This window comes from Sciurus carolinensis, chromosome 5 (genome assembly GCF_902686445.1).
Source record: "Sciurus carolinensis chromosome 5, mSciCar1.2, whole genome shotgun sequence".
Lineage (NCBI taxonomy): Eukaryota > Metazoa > Chordata > Mammalia > Rodentia > Sciuridae > Sciurus > Sciurus carolinensis.
The window spans coordinates 137,525,252-137,552,923 of NC_062217.1; the positions used below are offsets into that span (position 1 = coordinate 137,525,252).

Below are 27,672 nucleotides of genomic sequence, written 5' to 3' on the forward strand. Positions count from 1 at the left end.
ATCTCCCATCTCCTGCCTACAGCTGCGCACAGGTTCAACTTGTGGACTAAAGTGTATTCCACAAATGTTTAAACTGCTTCCTTCAAAAGGTGGGTGGAGGGTGTACTAATATGTCCTAACCATGAGTACATGTGGCTGCAGCACAGTTAATACATACCTCCCTGGGTTCCCCTTCATGGGAAGTAGGGGCAAAGGGAGAAGAAAAAACCCACTGCTCCTTTAAAAACAAACAGATCATCCCTCTGGTGGCAACATTCTTCTGCTCTGAGGAGGAAATCTGTGGGATAGGGGGACCCAATTACCTTAAGGAGAATATCTGGAAATTTTCCTAATTTGGATAGAGGGCTCTCACAGAAGATAGTTAAAACCACAGGAGCCAATGCAAAAAACACATTAATCCTTTTGGCCAGTTCAGGGATCTGTGAAAATGCTATAAAACCTGTGGGAACAAAGGAAGATAGAAAATTCACCTTCTGGGACTTCCTTCTCAGAAAAGGCAAGAAGGGTTCTGAGAACCATGCAAGCAAATGCTGCCTTCGGGAGATAAGAAGCCTTTGTGTGTGTGCATAGGCTGCATTTGATTAAACTAGTAAATAAAGCATTTTTAAGGGCTTGTTTCAAAGTTCAACCTCGATATACATGGGAAGCAATCCCAGTTGGGGGAACAGATCATCTTCCCTCTTCCTTTAAACGTGTGAACCAGAAGACTGTATTTCTACATTCCACCCAGCACCTCCACTCCCCACCACCTCCCTTGTCCCCAATTCCCAGCCACCTTCAAAGACACCAAGGATGACTCAAAAGGAGCACACACATCTAGAACTCCTCAGTTTAAAATACCTTTTAGCCCTGGCTCAGGTCACTTCTTGATACTTGGCCCCAGAATGTTACTTTAGAAAATGGCAGGGCACAGGATATAAGTAAACTAGTCATAAAAGAAGAAATATAAACAAAGAATGTGCAGCTCCATTTTTCTGAGAGCGAGATGATTGAACCATATATATTGACATGCTAAAAGTGTTCATACCTTTCAAATAGTAACTCTCCTTCCAGGAGTGTATCCTAAGGAGACCATGTGATGTGAACACAAAGGTGTTAGTCACAGTGCACACAAAAAGGGATGACTAAATAAATTATGGGATAGAACCCTAGGCCCTTATTAGGGAAATTAACTTGTTAGGATTATGGATAATTTGTATCTTCTTTTAACTTTGCAAAATTTTCTATTTTTCTTTGTTATAAATCACATTACTTATATAATCAGCATAAATAAAAGATGCATATAGCTTTTTAAAAGTGCTTATAATTGAAGTATAACCTGTCACCCTTATAGGTAGTTATATTCTGTTATTTATTTATTTGTTTGTTTGTCTACATATTTCAGTGCTTTGGACTGAACACAGGGTTTTGCAGATGCTAGGGAGTCTCTCTATCACTGAGTTATACCCCCAGCCCTCCAATTAATTTTAAAAGTTAGCATTTTCTTGATTACTTTTTGAAGTTCTCTGATCTTAGGAAACTTCCTTTTTCCCACCCTTTCACATCCTATATTGCTTAACTTGGAAAATACATAACAGGATGTGGCTTGCATTAATTTTTTCAATTTTAAGGGAATAATATACTATATTTGGTGATTTATAGTAAAGTCTGAATTTCCAAAGAATATTATCCAAATTTCTTGCCCTATTCATGATTTCTGCTTGACATTAAAAAAAAAAACTGTATTTAAACCAACATTACTTTTTATTTTTCACTTTTAAAAACAAATATAAATATGTCAACGTAAATACGTCTTGTAATAAAGACATATCCACGTCTAATCTTTATTATATACATACCTAGTGTGGTGCCTTGAGAATGACCCACATAATACACTTTTTCTTGGCCAGTTTTATTCAGAATGAAGTTAATTGAAGCTGGTAGGTCATATTTTGCCATCTCATCGAAACTATAATCCAAAATAGAAACTCTTACATTGAAAAAGTACATAAAATAGATCAGCACACAAGTACAATGCATGAAATTTGAGGAATTATCAGAAACTGAATATGGCTGGTTAAATAGCACTGAGTTCAGGAAACAACATCACCAGGACAACAGAGCCCCCTCAGACTCCCCTCCATTAGTACCTCCAAAGGTCACTATTATCCTAATATTTCACACCACAAGTTTGTTGCACCCATTGTAGACTTTTTCTACAAATGAGATTATGTAGTATTTACATAATCTTCTGTCCCTGGTTTCATCCACAATGGTGCCTAGAGTTTTAGTTTTTTATTCTCATCCTATTATGTTAATATGCCACACTCACACTCTATTTGTCCATTCCTTCCATTCACTACTGATGATGTGCATGCAAGTAGTTTTCAATTTTTCACTATTACAAATAGTATCACAATAAACATCCTTATCTATACCTTTTGGTAAAAGCTCTCATGCTTGTGTTTCATGTCCTTAAGGAGGTTCCAGTTTTAGCAATGGGAAGCAAGTCTGGAGATATCCAGAGTGCCAATGATACACCAAGATTCAGCCCTGAACCACATGTGTGTATGTGTGCGTGTGTGTGTGTGTATCCTCAGGGGATAGACGGGCCAAGTGCCACCAAAGACATGACAATGTGCCAGGCCCCATGGAGCTTCTTTCCTGGTATCTTCTCCTTATGAGATAGGTATTTATTATCCCCATTTTATAAATAAGGAAACAAACATAGAGGGATTATGCAATATACCCAATGTCATACAGCAACTAATTAGTAGAGCTAGAAGTAAGACAGAGAAAAGTAGGATTTCTGAAGAGAGGTAAACATGTGGGGTACATGTTTATAGAGAATGGAGGAAGATAATGAGGTAACATTTACCCAGCACCTTCCACACCACCAGGAATGCCAAAATAACTTAAGAATTGCTAACTGAGTTGAACTCTTAATATAATCATCTACTTAGACTTTACCTTAATGCTACTTACTAAATTCCTGGCAAGGTCTAAAACCTTTCTAGAGACATCAGTGTGGCCTCTCATACAATATGAGAGTTACTCATCTGGCAGGCTCTTCTGACTAGTTCCCTGTGTATCTGCTATAAGAACATGAAGGGAAAAGGCCCAAGTTGTAATTAACTCAAAGCTACCTGAAGGCCCAGAATTCATCCTGAGAAGGTGAAAGAGTCTTGTGTTTCCGAGACCAGGTGTTCCCCCTGCTGTTCCCCATCCACACGTCAAAACCAGCGTCAGCGAGAATGAAGCCCAGGCTGCTGTTAGCAAGGTTCGTGACCCAGTTACTGGAATCTGCCAGCAAGCCATGCTGCAGAAAGACAGCTGGTTTGGGACCTGAAAAACATTCATTTTTAGAAAGTAGTAGCCCCAAGCTTCAAAACAAACATGATATCTTGCTAAACAGGTAATTGCTGGAAGATTCCAAATCAAATAGCAAAAGAAACAAATTAAAACATTGAAGTATTAATGGATTCCTATATAACATTAATAAGGTTTTTTTAATTTTACAGACTGCATTTTGACTCATTGTATACAAATGGGGTACAACTTTTCATTTCTATGGTTGCACACGATGTACAACCATAGAAATTCACACCATTCGTGTAATCATACACATACATAGGGTAATGATATCGGTCTCATTCTACTATCTTTCCTTCTCCTGCCTCCTCCCCACCTCATTTCCCTCTACACAATTCAAAGTTCCTCCCTTCTTCTCTTACCACCTCCATCCCCCCATTATTTTACCATCATCCACTTATCAGAGAAAACATTCGGTCTTTGGTTTTTTGGGACTAGCTTATTTCACTTAGCATGATGTTCTCCAGCTCCAACCATTTACCTGCAAATGTCATAATTTTATTCTTCTTTATGGCTGATAATATTCCATTGTGTGTGTGTGTATATATATATATATAAAATAAAATTTCTTTATCCATTCATCTATTGAAAGGCATCTAGGTTGGTTCCACAATCTAGTTATTGTGAATTGAGCAGCTATAAATATTGATGTGGCTGCTTTACTGTAGTGTGCTGATTTTAAGTCCTTTGGGTATAAACTGAGGAGTGGGATAATTGCATCAAATGGTGGTTCCATTCCAAGTTTTCTGAGGAATCTCCACACTGCTTTCCAGAGTGGCTACACCAAGTTGCAACTCCACCAGCAATGTATGAGCATGCCTTCTTCCCCACATCTGTGCCAACACCATTATTGCTTGTGTTCTTGATAATAGCCATTCTAATTGGGGTGAGATGAAATCTAATAAGGATTTTTTAAAAAATAGTGCTGACAAGATAGCAGTAAAATGGACTATTTTTGCATGTCTGGTAACAAAGCACACTGACTTAATCATTGAAGAGAATTTGAACACAGTTTTGAGAACATACAAAATGTTTCTACAATTTGCTCCAGTAATTATGTTTCTCACAATGAGAGTGAACAAAAGAAAGCAATAGAAAAAGATCACAATGAGATGCCACAATGCACCTACTAGAATGGCCAAGATCTGAAAACACTGATAATTCCAATTACTGGCACAAATGTGGAGGAACAAGAATGTTCATCATTGCTGGTAGAAATGTAAAATAGTACCACGTGAGAAATGAGTTTGACTTTTTATTACAAAAACTAAACATAACTTACCATACAATTCTTTTTTCAAATTTTTTTAGTTGTAGACAAATACAATACCTCTATTTTATTTATTTAATTTTTATGCAGTGCTGAGGATCAAACCCAGTGCCCTCACACATGCTAGACAAGTGCTCTACCACTGAGATAATCCCAGCACTTACTGTGCAATTCTGCAATCATGTTTCTTGGTATTTTACCCAAGGGATTTGAAAACATACTTCCACACAAAAATCTGCACATGGATGTTTATAGTTGCTTTATTCACAGTTGCTAAAATTTGCAAGTAACCAAGATGTCCTTCAGTAAGTGGATGCATAAATAAACATGGTATATGTGGACAGTGAAGTACTACCCAGTCCTAAAAGGAAATGAACTCTGTAATCCCAGTAGCTTGGGAGGCTGAGGCAAGAGGATTATGAGTTCAAAGTCAGTCCAGCAATTTAGTGAGGACTTAAGCAACTCACTGAGACCCTGTCTCTAAATAAAATTTTTAAAACATTTGGGGGATGTGACTCAGTGGTTGAGTGCCTCTGGGTTCAATCCCCATATAAAAAAAAAAAGAAAGAAAGAAAGAAAATGAGCTAACAAACCATGAAAAGGCTTAAACACATATTAGTAAGTGAAAAAGTCATCTGAAAAGATTACATTCTATACGATATTCTAGAAAAGGCAAAACTATAGAAACAGCAAAAAGATCAGTGGTTGCCAAGGGTTAGGGGAGGTGGGAGATAAATAAGCAGAGCAAAGAGGATTTGGGGAATAGTGAAACTCTGAATAATACTATAGTAGTAGATAAATGTCATTATGCATTTGTACAACCCCTTAAAATGTACAACCCCAAGAGTGCACCCTAATATAAACTATGAACTTAGGGTGATGATGATGCTCCAATGTAGGTTCATCAACTGTAACAAATCTACAATTGGGGATGTTCATTAAGGGGCAGGCTATGCATGTATGGGGACAGGAAGCATGGGAAGTCCCTGTATATTGATGATTTTAATAATTTTATTCATAATTGCCAAACTTTGGAAGTATCCAAGTGTGCTTCATTACTCAATTCTACTGCTTAATTTTGCTGTGAACCTAAAATTTCTATTTAAGTTGAAAATAAAAGTTACATAAAAAAATCACATGCATATCAATTCACAAATTATGCTTGTATGAATTTATTTTCTACTCATTGGTAACTGAGACAGTGAGACAGGATAAAAAAACTGACTTCAAGCTGCTTATAGCGCTGAGACCATTCAGTCACTCCTCATACAAACTTTTATTCAGCACCAACCATATGCCAGGTATCCTCCCCAGCATGTATGGGGACACAGCAGAGAAAAAAAGCAGGAAGGGAAAAACACCAACCTCACAGAGTTGACTGTGAATTTCAGAGTCAAACAAACTTGGGTTCAAATCTGTCCTTTCCCGGTTCTAATGTGGTACATAAGCAAAGTATTTAAACATTCCTTGAAACTTAGGTTATCCCTGCAACTGGAAATGATAATGTGTACCTTGTAGGGAGTAGTGAGATGTAGATATTATATGGCAAGTTCTTAGCAAAGTGTCTGACAGAAAGAGTTTGAATACATCAGCTCACATTACTAATCTGCCTAACCAGTCTATGCTACATAAATAATTAACAGGAGTAAATAAGATCATTAAGTGTCAAGCACAGGGACTGACACAAAGGTCAAAGTGAACAAACGGAGCTCCCTTTGCCTTCTGCCCATCTTTAATAACAGTGAAACACTGGAAATAAGCCAATTGTCAAGTGTTTGAATAATTAATTGCGATCCACTTGGTGCAATAATTAAGCCATCACGAATGACAGGGACCATGTTGGCACAGAGAAGCTTAGAACATAACATTAAAAGAAAAAAAAGAGACAGGGTACAAAATTATAGACGAGACTACAGCTATGCAAAAACAATGCATGCCCACGAAAAGGAATTTAAAATATCAAGGAAAAAAAGGGAAGAATGATTCATCAAGATGATGAGACTGAAAGTGACTTGACACATTTTTACTTCTGCTCATGTCCTAATATATGTAGTGGCTCCTTGGTATCTACGGCATATTAGATCCAGGACTCCTTGGGCAAATACCAATACCTGTGGGTGTTCAAGTCCCTTATATAAAATAGCAGTGTACACATATAACCTACAGACATATCTTCCTATACATTTTAAATCAGCTCTAGATAACTTATAATACCTAATATAATGTAAGTGCTTCATAAATAGTTGTTATGCTGTATTGTTTAGGGAATAATGGAAAAAGTATGTACATGTTCAGTACAGACACAATTTTGGTTGGTTGAATCCACAGATGAAGACCCCACAAATATGGAAGGTCAACTATATTTGGCAATTAATAAATCGTTTTTAAATGACAGTTCCCCTGATGCAAGGGGGTCTTGGTAGTCAGCTCCAGGAGGCGTTGTTCACATCCATGACAACATAAACGGCATGCCCTGGAGCTGTGTAACATGGGGGTGTTGCTCCCCTGTGTAATTAAAATAATAGGCTTCCCAAACCAAGATTCCAAAGGACTCCTAAGATTTGCTAATCACAAAATTGCAGACCTGTGTACTCATAGGGTCACACATCTGCTATTCTTCCTGGGGGAAGACAACAGAAAGCAAATAAGACAAGTTGCTTTATTTATCTCTTTCCCTTTGAACATTGATTTTAATGCTACGTTAAGGGGATGAAGCTTGCTATGAAAGTTCTATCTACAAAGCACTGTGGTGGACACACGATCTTATGGGCAGGCTCCCTGCCTTCAATGAGGAAGATCCAAATTCAGCTTAGGAATTAAAAAAAAGAGATAAACAGTTTGAAATTATAAACTTCTATGTAAGTGACAATAATAATCACCAAAATTCCCTCATCATTAAAGTGTAGTTGGCTCTAGGAGGGCTGGGGCCAGTGACTTCATTGTGGTCACCTACGCAGCACCAGGAAGGAGGGCTAAGAAAAGCAATCCAGGGTTGGCTCATGGAAGTGCTGCTCACCTGATGAGGCTATGCCATGGGTGGAAGTGAGAAGGGATTACTCAAGTTCTGAAACTGAATGTGGTCCCACAGGAGGAAGATGGCCACTGAGTCCTGATGAGACTCCAGTGTACTCTAAAATATTTGTGAAAAAACAGCCTGATCTGGGGAAGAACCAAGAGGAAGGAGGAAGGAGGCCAAAGTTGAGTTGTTAGCATGAATCAGCCCTTAGCTATGAAACCCTGTAGGACTTACTCAACTTATCTGAAGTATGGGTGTTCTTGGAAAAGCTAAATAAATAATAGTCCCTGATGATAAAAATACATAAGTGAAGTAAAATATCATTAGAACACAAGAACAGTGAGGAAAGATAAAATGAAGTGGTGATATAATCATAATCACAGCAAGGGTCAACCATGTGTTAGGTACTGTGCTAAGTACTTCATATGCATCATCTCAGATAAGTCACCTAATGGCTGAGTTAATATGAGTAGAATAATGGACCCCCAAAGACAGCTACATCCTAATTTCCAGAACATGAGAATATATTACCTTATAAAGCAAAAAGGACTTTGCAGATATTGTAAGGATCTTGAGATGGGGCGAGCTACATGTATTATCCAGGCGGGCCCAATGTAACACAAGGGTCCTTATCAGAGGGAGACAGGGCTGGAGGGAAAGGGATTAGAAGATGGCCACTGATGGCCTTGAAGATGGAGCAAGGGCCCAGGAGCCAAGGAATGCAGGCAGCCTCTGGAAGCTGGAAGAGGCATGAAAACCCATCTTCCTCTGGAGGTTCCAGAAGAAACAGCACCCTGTCGATACCCTGACCTCCTCCAGAACTGTAGAATAAAACAAAACAAAACAAAACTGATACTAGGCAGAGTGGCATGTGCCTATAGTCCCAGTAACTCTGGAGGCTGAGGCAGGGGGATTACAAGTTTGAGACCAGCCTGGGCAAGTTGGTGAGAATCTTAGCAACTTAGGAAGACTTTATCTCAAACTAAAAAAATTAAAAAGACTGGGACTGTAGCCCAGTGGTAAAGCATACCAGCATTCAATTCCCATACTGGGGGATGGGAGAGCTGTTGTTTTAATCCAGACTGTTAGTGGTGATTTGTTAAAGTGGTGATTTTTCACAGAACTCTAATGTAGTTAGCAACTAGCCTTTATGCTCATTTTTCAGATGAGGACTTAGCATAGTGTGGCTAAGGAAGCTGGTCACAGCCTCAGGGTCAGCAGTGGTGGAGCCAGGACACCATGGCAAGCAGCTTGGCTCTCATGCTTGCCTTGAACCCTCACTGATAGATTCCTTGGGGAAGGGTGAGGCTGGGAGGGATATGACTAATTTCAAGGTTATGGTAGACGACTCCACAGAATTCTTTTAACTTTGCTTCCATCTAAGAGTTCTTAAGTTCTAACATTCCACTATAAGGGTTTCAGAGAATCCCCAAACTCCTCTATAAAACTACTTGCAACATTTTATGTATATAGCATTTATTTTGAGTCTACCCAGTGACTACTAAACCTGGCTACTCATCAAACTTCCCTGGGGAACTTATAAACCATTCAATTCCCTGAGGTTCATCCCTAAGGGTTCTCGGGTAAGGGCCAGAATTCTACCTATCAAGGTGATTCCTTAGGGGAGGGGCCCCTGAGGTGCTAAGTCTTTGCCTTGCTCCAGAACTATAAGGCTCTCCCTAGCTTGACAGCCAAGGCTCACTGGTTCCCCTACTGCAGAGGGTCAGCCTGGCTCCTCAATAATTTGGGAGGAGTCTGTATATTCCACAGAATGGACCTTTCTTTCTTTGAGATGGCAAGTTCTAGAAAAAAATAGCAACACGAAGTTTGGATAAGGTACACACACACATTTCCACTACTTCATACTGAGTAATGCAAAATCAGTATTGCCCCTCTTTTTTATTATTATTTTTAGTTGTAAATGGATACAATACCTTTATTTTATTTATTTTTATGTGGTACTGAGACTCAAACCAATCCCTCACACATGCCAGACAAACCCTCTACCACAACCCCAGCCCTTGCCCCTCATTTTATACTTCCCAGGATGGTCCATACCACTGAGCAATTCAGAAAAGTTTAAGACCCAGCAAGATAGGCCTTTAGCTCTAGACCAAACCAAAGTCCACAGGCTACTCTGACAGGTATAGCACATGCCTAGAATGTATGAGGCTCTTGGTTAGATCTCCAGTACCACAAAAAAGTGGGGGGAGGGCTGGGGATATAGCTCAGTTGGTAGAGTGCTTGCCTTGCATGCACAAGGCCCTGGGTCCAATCACAGTACCACCAAAAAAAAAAAAAAAAAAAAAAAAAAAAAAAAATTCAGGGTAGGATAGACTTTCATTAATCTGAAGTAAGGAGCTACTGAGTCACACAGCTAGTTTTAGTGATAGGGCCAAAATTTAAGCATAAGGCTGGCACTTTCAATGTGCTCGTACTTAACTATGGGCAATATAGCTTCCAGTTTTATTCACCATAATAAACCCACAAATTGCCTGGGAGCCCAGAAATAGAAAATCCTTAACTCAAACGTAGCCTAGAGCAATGATACTACAAATTCTCAACGCTTTGTTCTACCCAGTGCCAGGAAGGCTGCAGGTGGATTCATGCACAGACTTAGGCCTTGGATTGGAGCAATTAACAAGCAAATGAGTCAGAAAAGACTTCAGCCTCCATAGAGCTCATTGTTCAGTGGGGAAAACAAAGGTTATAGATGTTACCTATTGCCTACCTAAGTTACTTTTTATTGTCTTAACTGATATGAAAGAAACAGAGAACCCAGAACATATAGCCGCAGGGGATTGACCTGGTTTAAGCAGTTGGGGAAATTTCCTTGACAAGTGACATTTAGCACTTGGCCAGGAGGAAAAGGAAAGCTGGAGGAGGGAGGAGCTTACACTCTTCCTTTCTACCCTGACCCTTTGCTATCCTAGCCCCAACCTGGGTATATGAGACAAACAGTGCAGCTGACACCGAGATATATTCCCCCATTAGGCAAAGGATCTGAATGTACGTTCCTACTCAATGCACATCAGAGACCTTGGCAAGCCAGGGCATGAGCTCAGCCCCAGGCACCAAACTCAGGCATTGATTAATGAACTCACATCTGGTCAATGCCCCCACGGCAAGGAATTACACACCAGATTATCAAGGTCTACCTGTAGCTTGTTAGAGCATTTATTTAAAAAAAAAAAAAAAAATGAATTCTTTAGGAGGGAAGAATTTCTGCAAAAAAGGAAAAAAAAAATCTAGAAACTATTCAGAATTCTAAAATAAATAAGCAAAGCAAACCACAGGGTGATGGCCTTCCCCTTCAAAGATTTAACTCATAAGCCATGCTGTCAATTTTCAAAGATGACTCAAAAAGCTCAAAGGACAACCCCTGAGGGGCCTGCGAAGGCCACAGTCAAGAGACCTGTTCCCACATGCTTCCATAGTTATTCCAGGCCCTCAGAGCCCAGAATGCCACTTTACCCACTGGGCCATCAGCTGCATAACTTGTCAGAGACAGATGTGCCATACTGATGCCTTCTTTGATTAGCTGATTTCCCAGTTAGGCAATGATAATCCATGTCTCTGTTGCTGTTTAATATGTTTTATTTTTAATGCTGCAATTAAAAATAAACAATGCAAGGGCCTATTGGGTAAAGATATATATCTTCCTTAATATCCTCTCCTAGTCAAATATGCAACCAGCATTTACTTGTTTTAGTCAAATAAAATATGTATTATGACTATCATGGGATCAACTTGCTCAATACTGATTACATAAGACTTTGTTCTCAAATTAAGGGACTTTGAATTTGTAGTCAGACTGGAAGGCAGCTGACCGTTTGACCTGAGGCAAGTCTCTTTCCTCTTTTGAGCCTGGCTGTCTCACTCTGCAAAGTGAGGGTGGCGGCCTAGAACACAAGGTCTAGATACCTTCAAATCCCCCTGGGGAGTGTGTTAAAACTAGAAGCTCTCTAAATCAGAGAGCCCAAGCAGAAACCTGAGGTTTTTTTAGTACTATGACTTTCTAAAATAGGTTGAACAGATGGAAAAGAGAATCACTTCCCCATAAATGATTAATTTCTGAATTTCAGTTCCTTTAAGAAATTAGCAAATAGCAAGAGCAACTCAACACTTGATGAGAAGGTTGCTTAACAGTGGAAAACAGCACATGAATACTCCAAGTAGCCAAGGACCACTACCACACAGGATGGAGGTGAAAGGTACAGAGGAGGGCCAGGAAGAATATTAAGAAAAGTGTGTCTTCACCCATTAGACCCCTGAAGATTGTTGTCTAGCAAAATCACATAACTATAGCTGGGCTTTAAGCAACTTCATCCTGTAAAACATGTATGATAGATGAGAACAAGGAGGATGGCAGCATGGAGAGCAGTTAGCAGAGTTTACTAGAGAACACGGCAGAGGGGCCAGTTGGCTCAGCCCTGTCTTCATGCAAAACCTACAACAACCTCTAAATGAGCCTATGCACACTGCCAGAGGAGTCCACTACAACAGGACCGAAAGATGGTCACCATTTAGCTGAAAACTCATGTTCCACAAGGAATGGGGTCCCAATAAATGAATAATATTTTAACATATCTTGTAATTACTTGTAAACACTACAGATATATAGATAGCATTATTCCATATGTATTAAAAGCATTCATTTCTTAAATCATACTGAATTTCCATATTCCCATTTTGAAATTCTTTCTTTGTTTAATACACGGGAGCCTTGAAAATGGAAGTCACTCAGGCCTCTCTCAACTTCTGAGCTTATGTTGGGCGCCCCGTTAAATGATAACAAGAACTTAAGGTGTGGTTAGGGAAAGCAACAAAGTGATGAACTGATGGGATGTAGCATAGGTGGCCCAGAGAGGACCTGATAGCTGCTTGAAGATAGGCATCAAGAACAATTCTGCAGTTTCCATTCTAGGTCTCTGGAAGGGTGATGGTGCTCCTAACAGGAAGTCAGACAGAAGTGGCATGCAAAAGAAGAAGATGAATTCCGTTTGGGGTATAAGACTTGTGTATTCTTTTTGTCTATTTGGCTTTCAATGATCCAAAGTAACAGCACTGAAAACACTGCTCTTGAATAACATGAAAGACCAGAAGAACCTCTGTCCCCATGCTTCCTCTTGGGTCAAGGAAAGCAAACCTCAAAAAGTACCTATGCAGTTCTTAGGAAGATCATATTCCTTTAGAGAACTGAGTTCTTTGTCACAGATTTCCTTGAAAAGTTCCTTCCAAGTTTAGCTCCCAGCAAGCACGATATACGTGTCAGTGATCCCTTGTCAGGGGCGGAGGACCTCATCAGAACAGAGAAAGAAGATGGGAATCTAATGTACTGGCCAGACTTAGCTTAAAGCACTTTCAGTCTATGTTCCCCATTCTGAAGACCAGAAGTACCCACTCCCCCACCTACCAACAACAACAAAAAATAAATAAAGAACATAACTCAGAGAACCAGAGGGTAATAACAATTAAACAGGAACTTTGAGATAATCCCAGTCAATCAATTGTTGTCCCAGAGGAAAATTCCCAGACATACAGTGGTGAAAGCACACGGGGAGTCAGGGGCAGACTTGGCTCTGGCACTAAGATCAACTGACACTTCTTTCTTTCTTCCTTTCTATCAAGACTCATGTTTACTTTGACAACTTCACCTGCAAGTGTGATACTTACACCTCAGGCAGAGAGTCCTGTGTGTATGGAAAGAAAAGCCTGGAGGTAGATACAGAAAGACAAGAGGAAATACATTCTCTCAGTGTGTTTGACTGAGGTTTCCACACTTTTAAACAAGGACTTACAATATATTTTTCAACTAATTTTAAGAGGAAAAAAAAAATCAATACATATTTTTTTCTTTATATGGGATCTGAAATTAGTATAGAGGAATTGTTCTTTAAAATGAAATAAATGGAAACCAAGATCATATGCTCACTCTGGCATTAAATGCATGCTTTGCATGTTCTGAGCAGAGGAAAATGAGAAGCCCTCACTGCAGTTCATTGCTCACTCTTTACCACATTTATACAAGGAAAGTTTAATAGCATGTAGTTACAAACTCTAAAAATTTTTAAGATGAAGAAATTAAATTTCAAAAAGAACATTATGTTTATTCATAGTCACTTAAACATTACTAAATACCTTATTTTAGCTAGAATTTATGGGAGAAAAGAATAGGTAAATAATATTAGATTAATAGGTAAATAATATTAGATTAAGAACAAACAAAGCATATAGTGATACAAGGCTCATTTTAACACAAAAGGTTTTTAAGTTAATTTTAACAGTTTGGGAAGGAATTGAGGAATGCACTTCTGCCCAAATAAAACTTACATTTGGAGATAGCTACCCAATTACCTTAATCTAAACCCTCACTTCCAAAGAAAGTTTCTAGAAACAGAAAATGTTAAAGAATAGACCTCATATGGAGAGATGATTAAGTAAAAATCTGTTATTCTTATATCCATTTAGCAGTTTCAAGTAGTCTGTCTAGAAATTCCTTCAACTGCATCAGAAACCAAAGATTCATTTGCCTTATAAAATGAGAGAAAAAAGATATACATATATATATATGAAGATATATATATATATATATATATATATATACATATACATATTTTTTTCTTTTTTACATGTTTTTAAAACCAAGTCTACAAACACTTTTATATATTCCTGGTGAGAGTAGTTGTCAGTACATACACACATGGAAAGCAATTTAACAATATCTATCATAAAAACAAATTCATATATTCTCTGACCCAAAAAAATCTAATTTAGAAAATGTATCTTGTAAATATATAAACCCTTGCATAAAGAATTTGGTTTTTGTTTTTTTTATAGCAGCAATATCTGTTAACAGAAAACTGAAAATAACTCATTTATAGAATGCTTGTTAAATAAGTCATGGTACAGCTACAGAGTGGAATATTAAGTATCTGAAGACTAAGTGTTCTGTGTACTGTATGGAAAGACCCCCGAGACACCAAGCAAAAAATTCAATGAACAAAACAAGGTGCATGGGCTGGGGTTGTGGCTCAGCCGTAGAGTGCTTGCCTGGCATTTGTGAGGCACTGGGTTCAATTCCCAGCACCACATATGAATAAATGAATAAAATAAAGATCTATCAACATCTAAAATTAAAAAAAAAGAAAAAAAAACAATGTGCATTATATGACCTTTTATGAATTTAAAAGGAGGCAACGGAAAAAATAAAAATCCATGTCTACATTTATTTCTAATGAGACTTTTGGAGTTAAAAAGATAAAGACAGAAGGATACATGAAAAATTGAGAAATGAGGAATGAGATAGGAGGGAGGTATTTCACTATGTGTCTTTTTATTCTCTTGATTTTTGGACTATGTGAATACATTCTACTTAATACTCAAAACATCTCAATAAGTAAGATGCTTCCTTATAAAACAAAGAAAGGAGACATTTCATTATATCCTCAAAGGATTTTGATCTGTGAATCTTTAAGCAAAATATGAAATTAGTTGAGTCATCCTTACTTCTTTTTTTAAAATATTTTTTAGTTGTTGAAGGTCCTTAATTTTATTTATTTACATGTGGTTCTGAGGATTGAACCCAGTGCCTCACACATGCTAGGCAAAAGCTCTACCACTGGGCTACAACCCCAGCCTGCTCATCTTTACTTCTTTAAAAGCATTTTTCTATGCCTCGAATAAATACCATACATTTAATACTTTGACTTAAAACTCATCCTATTTCAATGGTTTCCACTTAAATCTGAATGTGGTTACTGACATTAAAACCAGTCAAATCCCAGCAATGCTATTACTTTTAAGAGCTCTTCTATCTCATTTCAGAAAACACCCACCTTTGCCAAAATTGTTCTTCCTCCCATGAGGGATTCGGTGAAGGCACAGAATATACCCATCTTCTGTCTCAACTACATGTTCCTCAGCAGGGAACCCCCAGTGAGTGATGATTTCAGTCTGGGAAGATAAAAGACAAAGGGCATTCTGTGGACAGAATCTGAGGCAATCTCCCATGTTAACAGGCAACGAAGAAGACAATACAGCGATGATACATTCCAGGCTTTAAGAAATCAATTGTTACGAGTCTGCTCAATCTAAAAGCCAACAGTGCATCATGAGAATAAATTTTCATGACCACAGGTGTTAGGTTCAACTTCAGTTTCATCTTTCTAGCATGTTCTACACCAAGCATAGCTAATTTTGTCATAGCTTTGGATCTCATTGTTTCCATCCTGTTTACCAGGTACAAATAAATACTCTATGTCTTTCTTTCCTAAATACGTCAACTAACGTCTTCCTTCTTTTAAGAGTTCTAATCCTAGGAAATAAAGCATAAAACAATCCATTTGTATCAATGGACTAAAAAATTACACTAGAGTATCAAGATGCAGTAGGGGGGAAAAAGCTAAAAGAACAAAGAATTATGATCAAATTCACTTCTCCATAAGGAAAGATCCAAAGGGCACAGTAGCTTAATGGGATATAGATGAATTTACAAATTAATGTAATAATAAGTGCTTGTTACCCTATCATTAATACTTGGAAGGATTTAATTTTATTATTCTTATAGGAAGGAATTTGTTAAAAGAAGGGGAAGAAAAAGAAAAGTTTGGGACAAGAACTTAACCTTAAGAACCTATTATTATAGGGCCATACTCTCTTGATTACTATGAATTTTTCTCAGTCTCCCAGGTTAATGCATTCTTCAGTTGAATCAGTGAATTTGTTATTTTGAAGTTGCTGTTTCCTTTAGTCTATATTTTTCCAATATTTTATGCCAAAAAGAGGCTTTTCCAGATGTGATTGTTTGCTTAAGATTAATAACTTTGAAATGCTTTAATTAATCAAGGAGTTATTGTTGCTTATTTCTTCTAACAATTTTTTTAGATACTTTTAGTATTTAAGTATGTTCCCTGAACATTCTGAACCATGATCTTTTTCCAACATATTCTAAAACTAGCACTCAGAAATAAAGTTCTTGCAATAAGTTCTGTGCAACTTCCAATAGTCAAATGAGGTTCATTAAATATACATCACCTTCTAGGAAAAGTCTAGCAAACAGTATCTAAGATTCAGAGAAAGAGAAAAACATAATGAGTTATAAAAAGATTAGAGTTGTGGTCTCATGTAGCCCATATAACTGGATTTAAGGAAACAACATTCACAATAAGTTGCATTTTAAAAGTATGTGACTTTGAAAAACTTACTACATTCATGTATGCTTCAGGATCCACAGCTGCCACCTCCCATCTGGGCCCCTCGGAATGCAGGATCCCAAGGACAAAACAGACCGCCAACCCCAAAAACTGCATTTTCACTCTGTATTTTTAAAAAATTAATTGTTATTTGCCCAAATTTTATTACACAAAAATGCACTGGTAGATTAAGGTTCCCATAGAACATTCTGAGCCAGGTGTAAGGCAAGTAAAAGTTAGGTAAAAGACAAATATGAAGCAATGACTGCAGCCCTATCTAGAAGGAGAAAATGAGGACTTCTTTTTCACTAAAACAAACAAACAAAAACCCCTCCTGATCTGTCACCCCCAGATAACATGTGACCTTTGGAACCCAGCACTTGCCTCCTCACCACAAAGTTAAATTGTTCCTAGGGAGACAGCAGGAGGCAGAACTTAGAAGCAGACAAGATGAGAAAAAGGAAGTGCCATGAAATTCTGGAGCCTATTAATTTCCCACCTTTCCCTCTCTGTGAGTTAAACATTCTTAAGTTTGGTCACTATTAGCTTTTACCTCCCATTATCTACACATTTCTGCTCTTGCCCCCAAGTGACATGTCAGGATTCAAATCTATCACTCAACAAAGCTCCATCAACAAAGCTCATCCTAGTTTCTAACTCAAAATAACTTAGCACAGCAAAGACTGGGGGATGTTAAGGTGAAGGGATGTGATTCTTCTAAGGATGCCAGATGGTTAGAGGAAATGTTGTGACTACTACCCAGGCTTCCTACATTTAAAAAAAAAATAAATACAATCACTTACAAAAATATACACATATATGCCCCTACAAAAACTTACACAAAAATGTTTATAGCAGCTTTGTGTGTAACCACCAAAAACTAGAAAAACCCAAATGTTTCAAGTGGATAAATGAATCATGCTATATAAATACTACTTAACAATATAAAGGAATGAACACACAAAAATGTGGCCAAATCTCAAAAAATCTCAAAGTAAGTATACTGCATAAAAAAGAAAGAGAAAGACAGAAAGAATATAAATACTGTTTGATACCATTTATATACATTTTGGAAAATGCAACCTAATCTGTATTGACAGAAAGCAGATCAATACCTGGGGAGAACAGGGGCAGGGTAGGGGGTGGATTATCAAGGGGTACACAAGGAACCTTTTAGATTCATAATATTAAATAATGTACCGATGGGATCACAGATGAATACCTGTGTCAAACTTAAAAACTCTACAATTTAAATATGCCCTGCTATTGTGTGTCAATAATACCTCAACACTATTGCTTAAAAAAAAAAAACAAACTTGTGTTTAAACCAAGTATTCCACAAGTCTTCAGAAATTGGTTCTTAGAAAATTGCAAAAGTGAATTTATTCCCTTCTGCTGATGCAATTCCTTCTAGTTATTTTTCTAAGCAATAGCAAACCCTGATATTCTAGACAGGAGGGAATGTTAAATTTTGAGTTTGCATTGGCAAACAAGTCCATTGCTTTTAATTACAAGTACATCTTTATGCAGTTAGGAAGTGCTGTCAAGCCCTGGACTATCTTGTATAATAATTATGACCTCCCCAAATTCCATTACAACTACTACACAATAAGGAGAAGACTGAAAAGGAGAAGGAAAAAAGAAAAAAAAGTACTACCACAATTTAAAATAAAGAAGATTTTGGTAGCAGCTGCTGTCCACATAGTGTCCATTCCAAAGAACCTGGACCAGCAGACCAGGGGGTACATCATTCAGTGACAGCTGGAGTTTACTCCAATGCAATGTCCTCCAGTTAAGTTTCCTCCCTGCACAACACTTAATTTCTCAACATACTAGATAAGCAATTCTCATCAAGGAAAAGATCGTTTGAGTTCAAAGGGGGAAAAAAACAAAAAACAAAAAAACCCTCTAAGTTGAACTCAGGGTGCTACTCTGAACTCCTAGTACCTTTATCTCGGTTCTTTTTACTTTGTAATAATCCAGTTAATTGCCGGCCTGCCTTTATTACACCGCAGGCAAGAGGGCAGAGCCTAACTTTGATTTATCTTAGTATCCCCAGAACCCAAGCCAAATGTCAAGCACATATTAGATGCACAATACAGGTTTTGAATGATGGGATGTGGTGGTCCAACAGTTCACGGCAAAAGGGCCCAATGCAACTTGTCATTTAGTTTTCTAGCAAGAACAGCAACACATAACTGCTAAGCAGTGTGTCAGGCCTTAAACAGAGCTTTGGCTGCCCGTTGTCAGTTAACAACCCGATGGCAGTTCAATTAAGTCCACTTTTCAGGAAACAGGAGTCACACCCGAATAGGAAACAAAGCGCCAACTGGTTAAACCGCAGTATCCCTGGAATTTTAACCAGGACTGATGCTCAAGTCTGCTTTTGACCACGCAACTGGATAACAAATTCAAAGACATAGGGCAGGCTACCTGGGGGAGATAACGGAAGGAAAGGACCAGAAGGAAGGAGAGCTGGGAATCGTGTATCCCGGCTGTCTCTGTAGAATAGGAGATCTGAGCAGATTCTCTGACTGGTGACCCAGTCTGTCCAGGAAATTGAAGACAACCCAAGGACCAGTGAGCCACTTCGGAAAGCCCCGAATCCAGGGTGCTTGGGAGATGCCTCTGGTCACCGGCCGCAGAAAAGGAATCCGCAGATACCCCAGGTAAGAAGCACAGGGGGCCAAGCAGGGAGACCCAGGCGCGCGGGGACACAGCACCCGGAGACGCTGAACCCCCTCTCCAGGCCCGTGGAGGCAGGCAGCCACCAACTCCCACGCGGACCCGCAATCGCACCCAGCGGCGCAGCTGGGGTCTGCACTCACCCCGCGCCGTCCTCCCGGGCCGCTGCCTCGTGCCGCAGTGCCTGCTTGCGGGCGCCGGGATGCGGAGAGGGGACTTAAAGGGGACGGGGCCACCCTGGTGGGAAGGCGGGTACCCGCAACCCCGCTCAGGCTATTGGCGCAGCCAACCAGAACAGCCAGTCATCTGGTAGTGCCCCGGCGACTCCGCCCTGGCCCTGCCGGGTCGCTTCCGAGCAGGCCTAGGAGCCTGGCCCCAGAGGAGCATGCGCGGTGAGCGGTTGGGGAGGCGTGGCGGCCGCGTCTGGGTCGCCAGGCCCCACCGCACCCCAACTCTACCCGCAGGCTGCGGGTCTTGTAGCCGCTGCCTCCTGCTGGGCCACAGGAACTCCTGCAGGGCTGGCACCCATCACACCCGGTATGGAGTACATGGACCGTATAATAAATAAAAACAAATTATAGGCTCCATATAGGTTGCATAGCTCATATTACCAAGTTGTATATCTTATTTTTATTACTATTAATTTTTTGAAAAGAGGAAGGACATGAATATTGGATGTGCACATATTATTTATTAATCATTTCATTCAATCAAAGTTTTTTTTTTTTTTTTTAGTACCTATTAAATGCCAGGCATTATTAAAACTGGGGGTATAACTGCCCAAGTTCTTGTTCTCCCACTTTTAATGAGAAGTTATTAATAAATAACTATATAATGTATGAGGTGGTGGTAAGTGCCATGAAGAACAATAAAACAAAGTCAAGAGATAATGGAAAAAGATGCTATGTACAGTAATAAGGAACTCTGATTAAGTGACATCTGAAAATAGACAGGAAAAAGTATATGGGGAGCCATGTGGTGACGGGGGAAAGAACACTCTGGGATGAAAACAGTCTCATATTCCTGAGGCTAGATTATGCTTTGTACATTCTACAAAGAGCACTGGGTCAATGCAACTGCATCAGAAATGTGCATCACGGAGGAGGGAGATCAGGAAGTACTAGAGATAGCTAGGTAACTTGGGGCTCAGCCATCAAGATTTCCCCTCTCCTTTTGACCAAGATGAGAATCCAATGAAAGATTTTCAGGATTTTCATAGTCTGGTTTCCACAGAGATCACTCTGGTTGCTGACGTCAGCCACGGAAGCAGGAAAAGTAGAAAACTCCTGCAGTGATCCAAGCAAGAGTTAATAAAGGCTCAGACAAGGGTGGTGATACAATGGAGGTGGAGAAAAATGCTCTACTCTAGGTATGTTCATAAAACCAAGCCAACAGGATTGCTAGTGGATTGGATAGAGGTATGAGAAAAAGAAAAGTGCCAAAGACGGCACTACTACATTTAGTAAAAATGGGGTACCATGCATTAAAATGGACAAAGTGCCAAAAGTGCAGCTTGAGGATGAATTCAAGAGTTCGTTTTAGATCTATTGATTTTGAGATGCCTGTTAGAGAACTCTACCAGCTAAAGCCACAGCAGAAAAAGAAATCACTTGAGGCAATCCAAGCAGAGGGAACAGTTGCATAGATAATGGAATGACTGAGAAGCCAGAGTTTGGGCAGCACCCCAAAGATTATTAGCAACAGTGGAAGGGTTAGGTAAGGACGTACTGTCATCAGAAATCAAAGGTTGAGCCTCTGCCATACACACTACTCAAGGACAAAAGCGGGGAGTTAGAAATACCATGGCGTTCCCTTCCTTCTGCCCTCCAACCTCCCACTATTCTCTCCTGTAGATCAAATACTGGCTGGTGCAAGAGCGTAAGAAATGCAGGCAGTGAGGGCCAGACCTTTTCACCTTTAGAGACACAAAGTAAAGCAGAGCAAGGAGAGAGAATAAATCTGAAACAAAACGGCAAAGATCAGCAAAACATCCACATGGAGGTGGTAAGCAGACACCAGGATATACAGGTTAGTATTCAAAGTCAACGTCCAGATAAGAGATATAATTTGGGAATGAATATTCAGTTTAGAGACAGAATTTCAAGCCATGAGCTTAGATGAGTGCCCCTGTAAAATAAGCATAAACATAGCAAAAGATATACAGAGATATTCAACAGAAGACAATTGGAGAACTAAGTGTCTGTCACACTTGATGATAAGTGGGAAAAAAAAAATTTTTTTCTCAAGGAAGAAAATGATCAACCCAGGGAAGTATCAATGATAGCTTGAATGAGTGAGCACTGAGACATGAGCGTCAGATTTGGCAAACTCAGTGTGTCAGACACTGTGCTAAGCCCTTTACAAGGAGCCCCATAGCCCCATTTTACAGGTGAGTGAAAGAATCACCCACTCAAAAGGTGCATTTTCCCTGGGGTGAATCCCCAAGGGATCAGACAGAATGGGACAACCTTGTAACATACATGGTACTAAGTAGAAGATTTACAAGGCTATTGCCTCAGTAGTAGAGCAAAATTTGCACTAGGTTAAGACTGTTTAAAAATAAGAGTACTGGAATAAACCCTCAAATGATTTTTACCAACGTAACAAATGGTTCTGAGAGAATTAGAGAGCCATGTGCAAAACCTCTTATCTTATAAAAAGTCAACAGGAAATGGACCACACATATATATTTGAGAGCTAAAACTGTACCCCTTCCAGGAAAAAAAAAGAAAAGGAAAAAATATGGAATTTGGATTTTGTCAACAATTTCTTATATACAACACAAAAGCACAACCTATAAAAAAAAAAAAGATCTTCAAAATTAAAAAAAAAAATTGTACCTCAAAGGATACTTTATAACTACAACAAAATACCACTTTCTACTCACTAACATGGCAATAATAAAAAAGATATATAATAGCAAGAGTTGGTCAGGACGTGTGGAAATTTGAACCCTCACTGCTGATGGGAATGTAAAATGATGTAACTATTTTGAAAAATAGACCAGTAGTTCTTTAAAGGCTAAACAGAGAGCTGCTATATGATCCAGAAATTACACTAAGAAAAATGAAACATCATGTGCACATAAAAACTTGTACAAAATAGTCACGGGGGCATTACTCATAATAATCAGAGAGTCAAAACAACCATATTACCCATCAACTGAAAAATGGGTGGATAAGATGTGTCAGTACACTGCAAGCTACATGAATGAACCTTGAAAACAGTATGTTGCGTGGGGAAAAAAAAAAAAAAAAGCCAGACATGGAAGACTACTACACTATTTCTATGAAATGTCCAGACCAGGCAAATTTGTACACATCTGTACACATGTTGCCTAGGGATGATGGCAGCAGGAAAGAAAGTGGGTTGGTACCAGGTGTGATGGCACACGCCTGTGAAACCCAGAGGCTTGGGAGGCTGAGGCAGGAGAATCGCAAGTTCAGAGCCAGTCTCAGCACCTACTCAAAGCTGTAAGTAACTCACTGAGACTCTATGTCTAAATAAAATACAAAAAAGGACTGGTGATGTGGCTCAGTGGTTGAGTGCCCCTGGATTCGATCCCCAGTACCAAAAAAAAGAAAAAATAAAATAAATTTTAAAAAAAAGAAAGGAAAAAAAAGAAAAGAAAAAAAAGTGGGTACAGTGGATGGGGGCATTTTTCTTTTTCTTTTTTTTTTGTTCAGAAAAATGCAATTTATTAGTTCTTTGCATTTTTGTAGATACACACATATGTAAATTGATATCACAATCAACAAATGGATTCTGTTTTTTTTAATTTTTTTATTGTAAACAAATGGGATACATGATGTTTCTCTGTTTGTACATGGCGTAAAGGCATACCATTTGTGTAATCATAAATTTACATAGGGTAATGTTGTTTGATTCATTCTGTTATTTTTTCCCTTCCCCCCACCCCTCCCACCCCTCTTTTCCCTCTATACAGTCCTTTCTTCCTCCATTCTTGCCTCCCTCCCTAACTGTAACTCTAACCCTAAAACTAACCCCTCCCACCCCCCATTATGTGTCATCATCCACTTATTAGCGATATCATTCGTCCTTTGGTTTTTTGAGATTGGCTTATCTCACTTAGCATGATATTCTCCAATTTCATCCATTTGCCTGCAAATGCCATAATTTTATCATTCTTTATGGCTGAGTAATATTCCATTGTATAAATAAATAAATAAATATATATATATATATATATATATATATATATATTTATCAAGGATACAAACAGTATATATATATACCACTGTTTCTTTATCCATTCATCAATTGAAGGACATCTAGGTTGGTTCCACAATCTGGCTATTGTGAACTGAGCAGCTGTGAACATTGATGTGGCTGTATCTCTGTAGTATGCTGATTTTAAGTCCTTTGGGTATAGGCCAAGGAGTGGGATAGCTGGGTCAAATGGTGTTTCCATTCCAAGTTTTCTAAGGAATCTCCACACTGCTTTCCAGAGTGGCTGCACTAATTTGCAGCCCCACCAGTAATGTATGAGTGTACCATTCTCCCCACATCCTCGCCAACACCTGCTGTTGTTTGTATCCTTGATAATCGCCATTCTAATTGGGGTGAGATGGAATCTTAGAGTGGTTTTGATTTGCATTTCTCTTATTACTAGAGATGTTGAACATTTTTCCATATGTTTGTTGATTGCTTGTACATCTTCTTCTGTGAAGTGTCTATTCATTTCCTTAGCCCATTTGTCGATTGGATTATTTGTATTCTTGGTGTAGAGTTTTTTGAGTTCTTTACAGATTCTGGATATTAGTACTCTATCTGAAGTATGATTGGCAAAGATTTTCTCCCACTCTGTAGGCTCTTTCTTCGCATTGCTGATAGTTTCCTTTGCTGAGAGAAAGCTTTTTAGTTTGAATCTATCCCAGTTATTGATTCTTGCTTTTATTTCTTGTGCTATGGGAGTCCTGTTGAGGAAGTCTGGTCCTAAGCTGACATGTTGAAGCTCTGGACCTACTTTTTCTTCTATAAGACGCAAGGTCTCTGGTCTGATTCCAAGGTCCTTAATCCATTTTGAGTTTAGTTTCGTGCATGGTGAGAGATATGGGTTTAATTTCATTCTGTTGCATATGGATTTCCAATTCTCCCAGCACCATTTGTTGAAGAGGCTATCTTTTCTCCATTGCATATTTTTGGACCCTTTGTCTAGTATGAGAAAATTGTATTTATTTGGGTTTGTGTCCATGTCCTCTATTCTGTACCATTGATCCACCTTTCTATTTTGGTACCAATACCATGCTGTTTTTGTTACTATTGCTTTGTAGTAGAGTTGAAGATCTGGTATTGCGATACCCCCTGCTTCACTCTTTCTGCCAAGGATTGCTTTAGCTATTCTGGGTTTTTTATTCTTCCAGATGAATTTCATAATTGCTTGCTCTATTTCTGTAAGGTACATCATTGGGATTTTAATTGGAATTGCATTGAATCTGTATAGCACTTTTGGTAGTATGGCCATTTTGACAATATTCATTCTGCCTATCCAAGAACATGGGAGATCTTTCCATCTTCTAAGGTTTTCTTTAATTTCTTTCTTTAGTGTTCTGTAGTTCTCATTGTAGAGGTCTTTTACCTCTTTTGTGAGACTGATTCCCAAGTATTTTATTTTTTTCGATGCTATTGTGAATGGGGTAGTTTTCCTAATTTCTCTTTCTGAAGATTCATCACTTATGTATAAAAATGCATTGGATTTATGAGCATTGATCTTGTAACCTGCTACTTTACTGAATTCACTTATGAGATCTAAAAGTTTTCTGGTGGAATTTCCTGGTTCCTCTAAGTATATAATCATATCATCGGCAAATAGGGATAGTTTGAGTTCTTCTTTTCCTATTCATATCCCTTTAATTTCTTTGGTCTGTCTAATTGCTCTGGCTAGAGTTTCAAGGACGATATTGAATAGAAGTGGTGAAAGAGGGCATCCCTGCCTTGTTCCAGTTTTTAGGGGGAATGCTTTCAGTTTTTCACCATTTAGAATGATATTAGCCATGGGCTTAGCATAGATGGCCTTTACAATGTTAAGGAATGTTCCTACTATCCCTATTTTTTCTAGTGTTTTGAGCATGAAGGGGTGCTGTATTTTATCAAATGCTTTTTCTGCATCTATTGAAATAATCATGTGATTCTTGACTTTAAGTCTATTGATATGGTGAATTACATTTATTGATTTCCTGATGTTGAACCAACCTTGCATTCCTGGGATGAAACCCACTTGATCATGGTGCACTATTTTTTTAATATGTTTTTGTATGCGATTTGCTAAAATTTTGTTGAGAATTTTTGCATCAATATTCATTAAGGATATTGGTCTGAAATTTTCTTTCCTCGATGTGTCTCTGTCTTGGTTTAGGTATCAGGGTAATATTGGCTTCATAGAATGAGTTTGGGAGAGTTCCCTCCTCTTCTATTTTCTGGAATACTTTGAGAAGTATTGGAATGAGCTCTTCTTTAAAGGTTTTGTAGAACTCGGCTGAGAACCCATCTGGTCCTGGACTTTTCTCTGTTGGTAGGCTTTTGATGACTTCTTCTATTTCATTACTTGAAATTGGTCTATTTAAATTGTGTATGTCCTCCTCGTTCAGTTTAGGCAATTCATATGTCTTTAGAAATCTGTTGATGTCTTCGAAATTTTCTATTTTGTTGGAATATAGTGTTTCAAAATAGCTTCTAATTATGTTTTGTATTTCAGTCGTGTCTGTTGTGATATTTCCTTGTTCATTCCGAATTTTAGTGATTTGGGTTTTCTCTCGTCTTCTCTTTGTTAGTGTGGCTAAAAGTTTATCAATTTTGCTTATTTTTTCAAAGAACCAACTATTTATTTTGTCAATTTTTTGTATTGTTTCTTTTGTTTCAATTTTGTTGATTTCAGCTCTGAGTTTAACTATTTCCTGTCTTCTACTACTTTTGGTGTTGGTCTGTTCTTCTTTTTCTAGGACTTTGAGCTGTAGTGTTAAGTCGTTTATTTGTTGAGTTGTACTTCTTTTATTACATGCGCTCCATGAAATAAATTTTCCTCTAAGTACTGCTTTCATAGTGTCCCAGAGATTTTGATATGATTCTTTGTTCTCATTTACCTCTAAGAATTTTTAAATTTCCTTCCTAATACCTTCTGTTATCCATTCATCATATAAGAGCATATTGTTTAATCTCCAGGTGTTGGAGTAGTTTCTGTTTTTTACTCTTTCATTTATTTCTAACTTCAATGCATTATGATCTGATAGAATACAGGGTAGTGTCTCTATCTTCTTGTATTTGCTGACATTAGCTTTGTGGCATAATATATGGTCTATTTTAGAGAAGGATCCATGTGCTGCTGAGAAGAAAGTGTATCCACTCTTCGTTGGATGGTATATTCTATAAATGTCTGTTAAGTCTAAATTATTGATTGTGTTATTGAGATCTATGGTTTCTTTGTTCAATTTTTGTTTGGAAGATCTGTCCAGTGGTGAGAGAGGCGTGTTAAAATCACCTAGTATTATTGTGTTATGGTCTGTTTGGTTTCTAAAATTGAGAAGGATTTGTTTGACATACATGGATGAGCCAGTGTTTGGGGCATAGATGTTTATGATTGTTATATCTTGCTGATTTATGCTTCCCTTAAGCAGTATGAAATGTCCTTCTTTATCCCTTCTGACTAACTTTGGCTTGAAGTCCACATTATGTGAAATGAGGATGGATACTCCAGCTTTTTTGCTGAGTCCATGTGCATGGTATGTTTTTCCCCATCCTTTCACCTTTAGACTATGGGTATCTCTTTCTATGAGGTGAGTCTCTTGCAGGCAACATATTGTTGGATCTTTCTTTTTAATCCACTCTGCCAGTCTATGTCTTTTGATTGATGAATTCAGGCCATTAATATTCAGGGTTATTATTGAGATATGATTTGTATTCCTGGTCATTTGGTTCATTTTTTAAATTCTATTTATTTATTTATTTTTTTGACACAACTTGGTTCCTCTTTTATTTGACAGTTCCTTTAGGATAATTTCTCCCTTTGCTGATTTGCTTCTTTGTGTTTTATCTCTTCCTCATGGAATATTTTGCTGAGAATGTTCTGTAATGCTGGCTTTCTTTTTGTAAATTCCTTTAGCTTTTGTTTATCATGGAATGATTTTATTTCATCATCAAAT

The 27,672-nt window shown here is 38.3% G+C and overlaps 2 protein-coding genes across 3 annotated transcripts in view; one reads left to right on the forward strand and one right to left on the reverse strand.

Moving 5' to 3' along the window:
- The window catches only part of Lipa (lipase A, lysosomal acid type), a 40,224-nt gene extending 20,358 nt beyond the window's left edge, over positions 1-19,866 (reverse strand). Inside the window, exons 1-6 of the mRNA XM_047553478.1 lie at positions 19,660-19,866; positions 16,844-16,955; positions 15,476-15,593; positions 3,126-3,324; positions 1,839-1,948; positions 303-439 (exon numbers count right to left, since the gene is read on the reverse strand). Coding sequence (XP_047409434.1) covers positions 303-439; positions 1,839-1,948; positions 3,126-3,324; positions 15,476-15,593; positions 16,844-16,948 — 669 coding nt within the window. The 5' untranslated portion in view covers positions 16,949-16,955; positions 19,660-19,866. The remainder of the gene's footprint in view (positions 1-302; positions 440-1,838; positions 1,949-3,125; positions 3,325-15,475; positions 15,594-16,843; positions 16,956-19,659) is intronic.
- Positions 19,271-27,672, forward strand: part of LOC124985097 (interferon-induced protein with tetratricopeptide repeats 2-like) — a 43,593-nt gene continuing 35,191 nt past the window's right edge. The window contains exon 1 of one of the 2 annotated variants that reach the window (XM_047553476.1): positions 19,271-19,500. In XM_047553476.1, the coding sequence (XP_047409432.1) occupies positions 19,454-19,500 (47 nt within the window). In that variant the 5' untranslated portion in view covers positions 19,271-19,453. Of the gene's footprint in view, positions 19,501-21,521; positions 21,545-27,672 lie in introns of those variants that run through there. The other variant, XM_047553477.1, reaches the window with a different exon arrangement.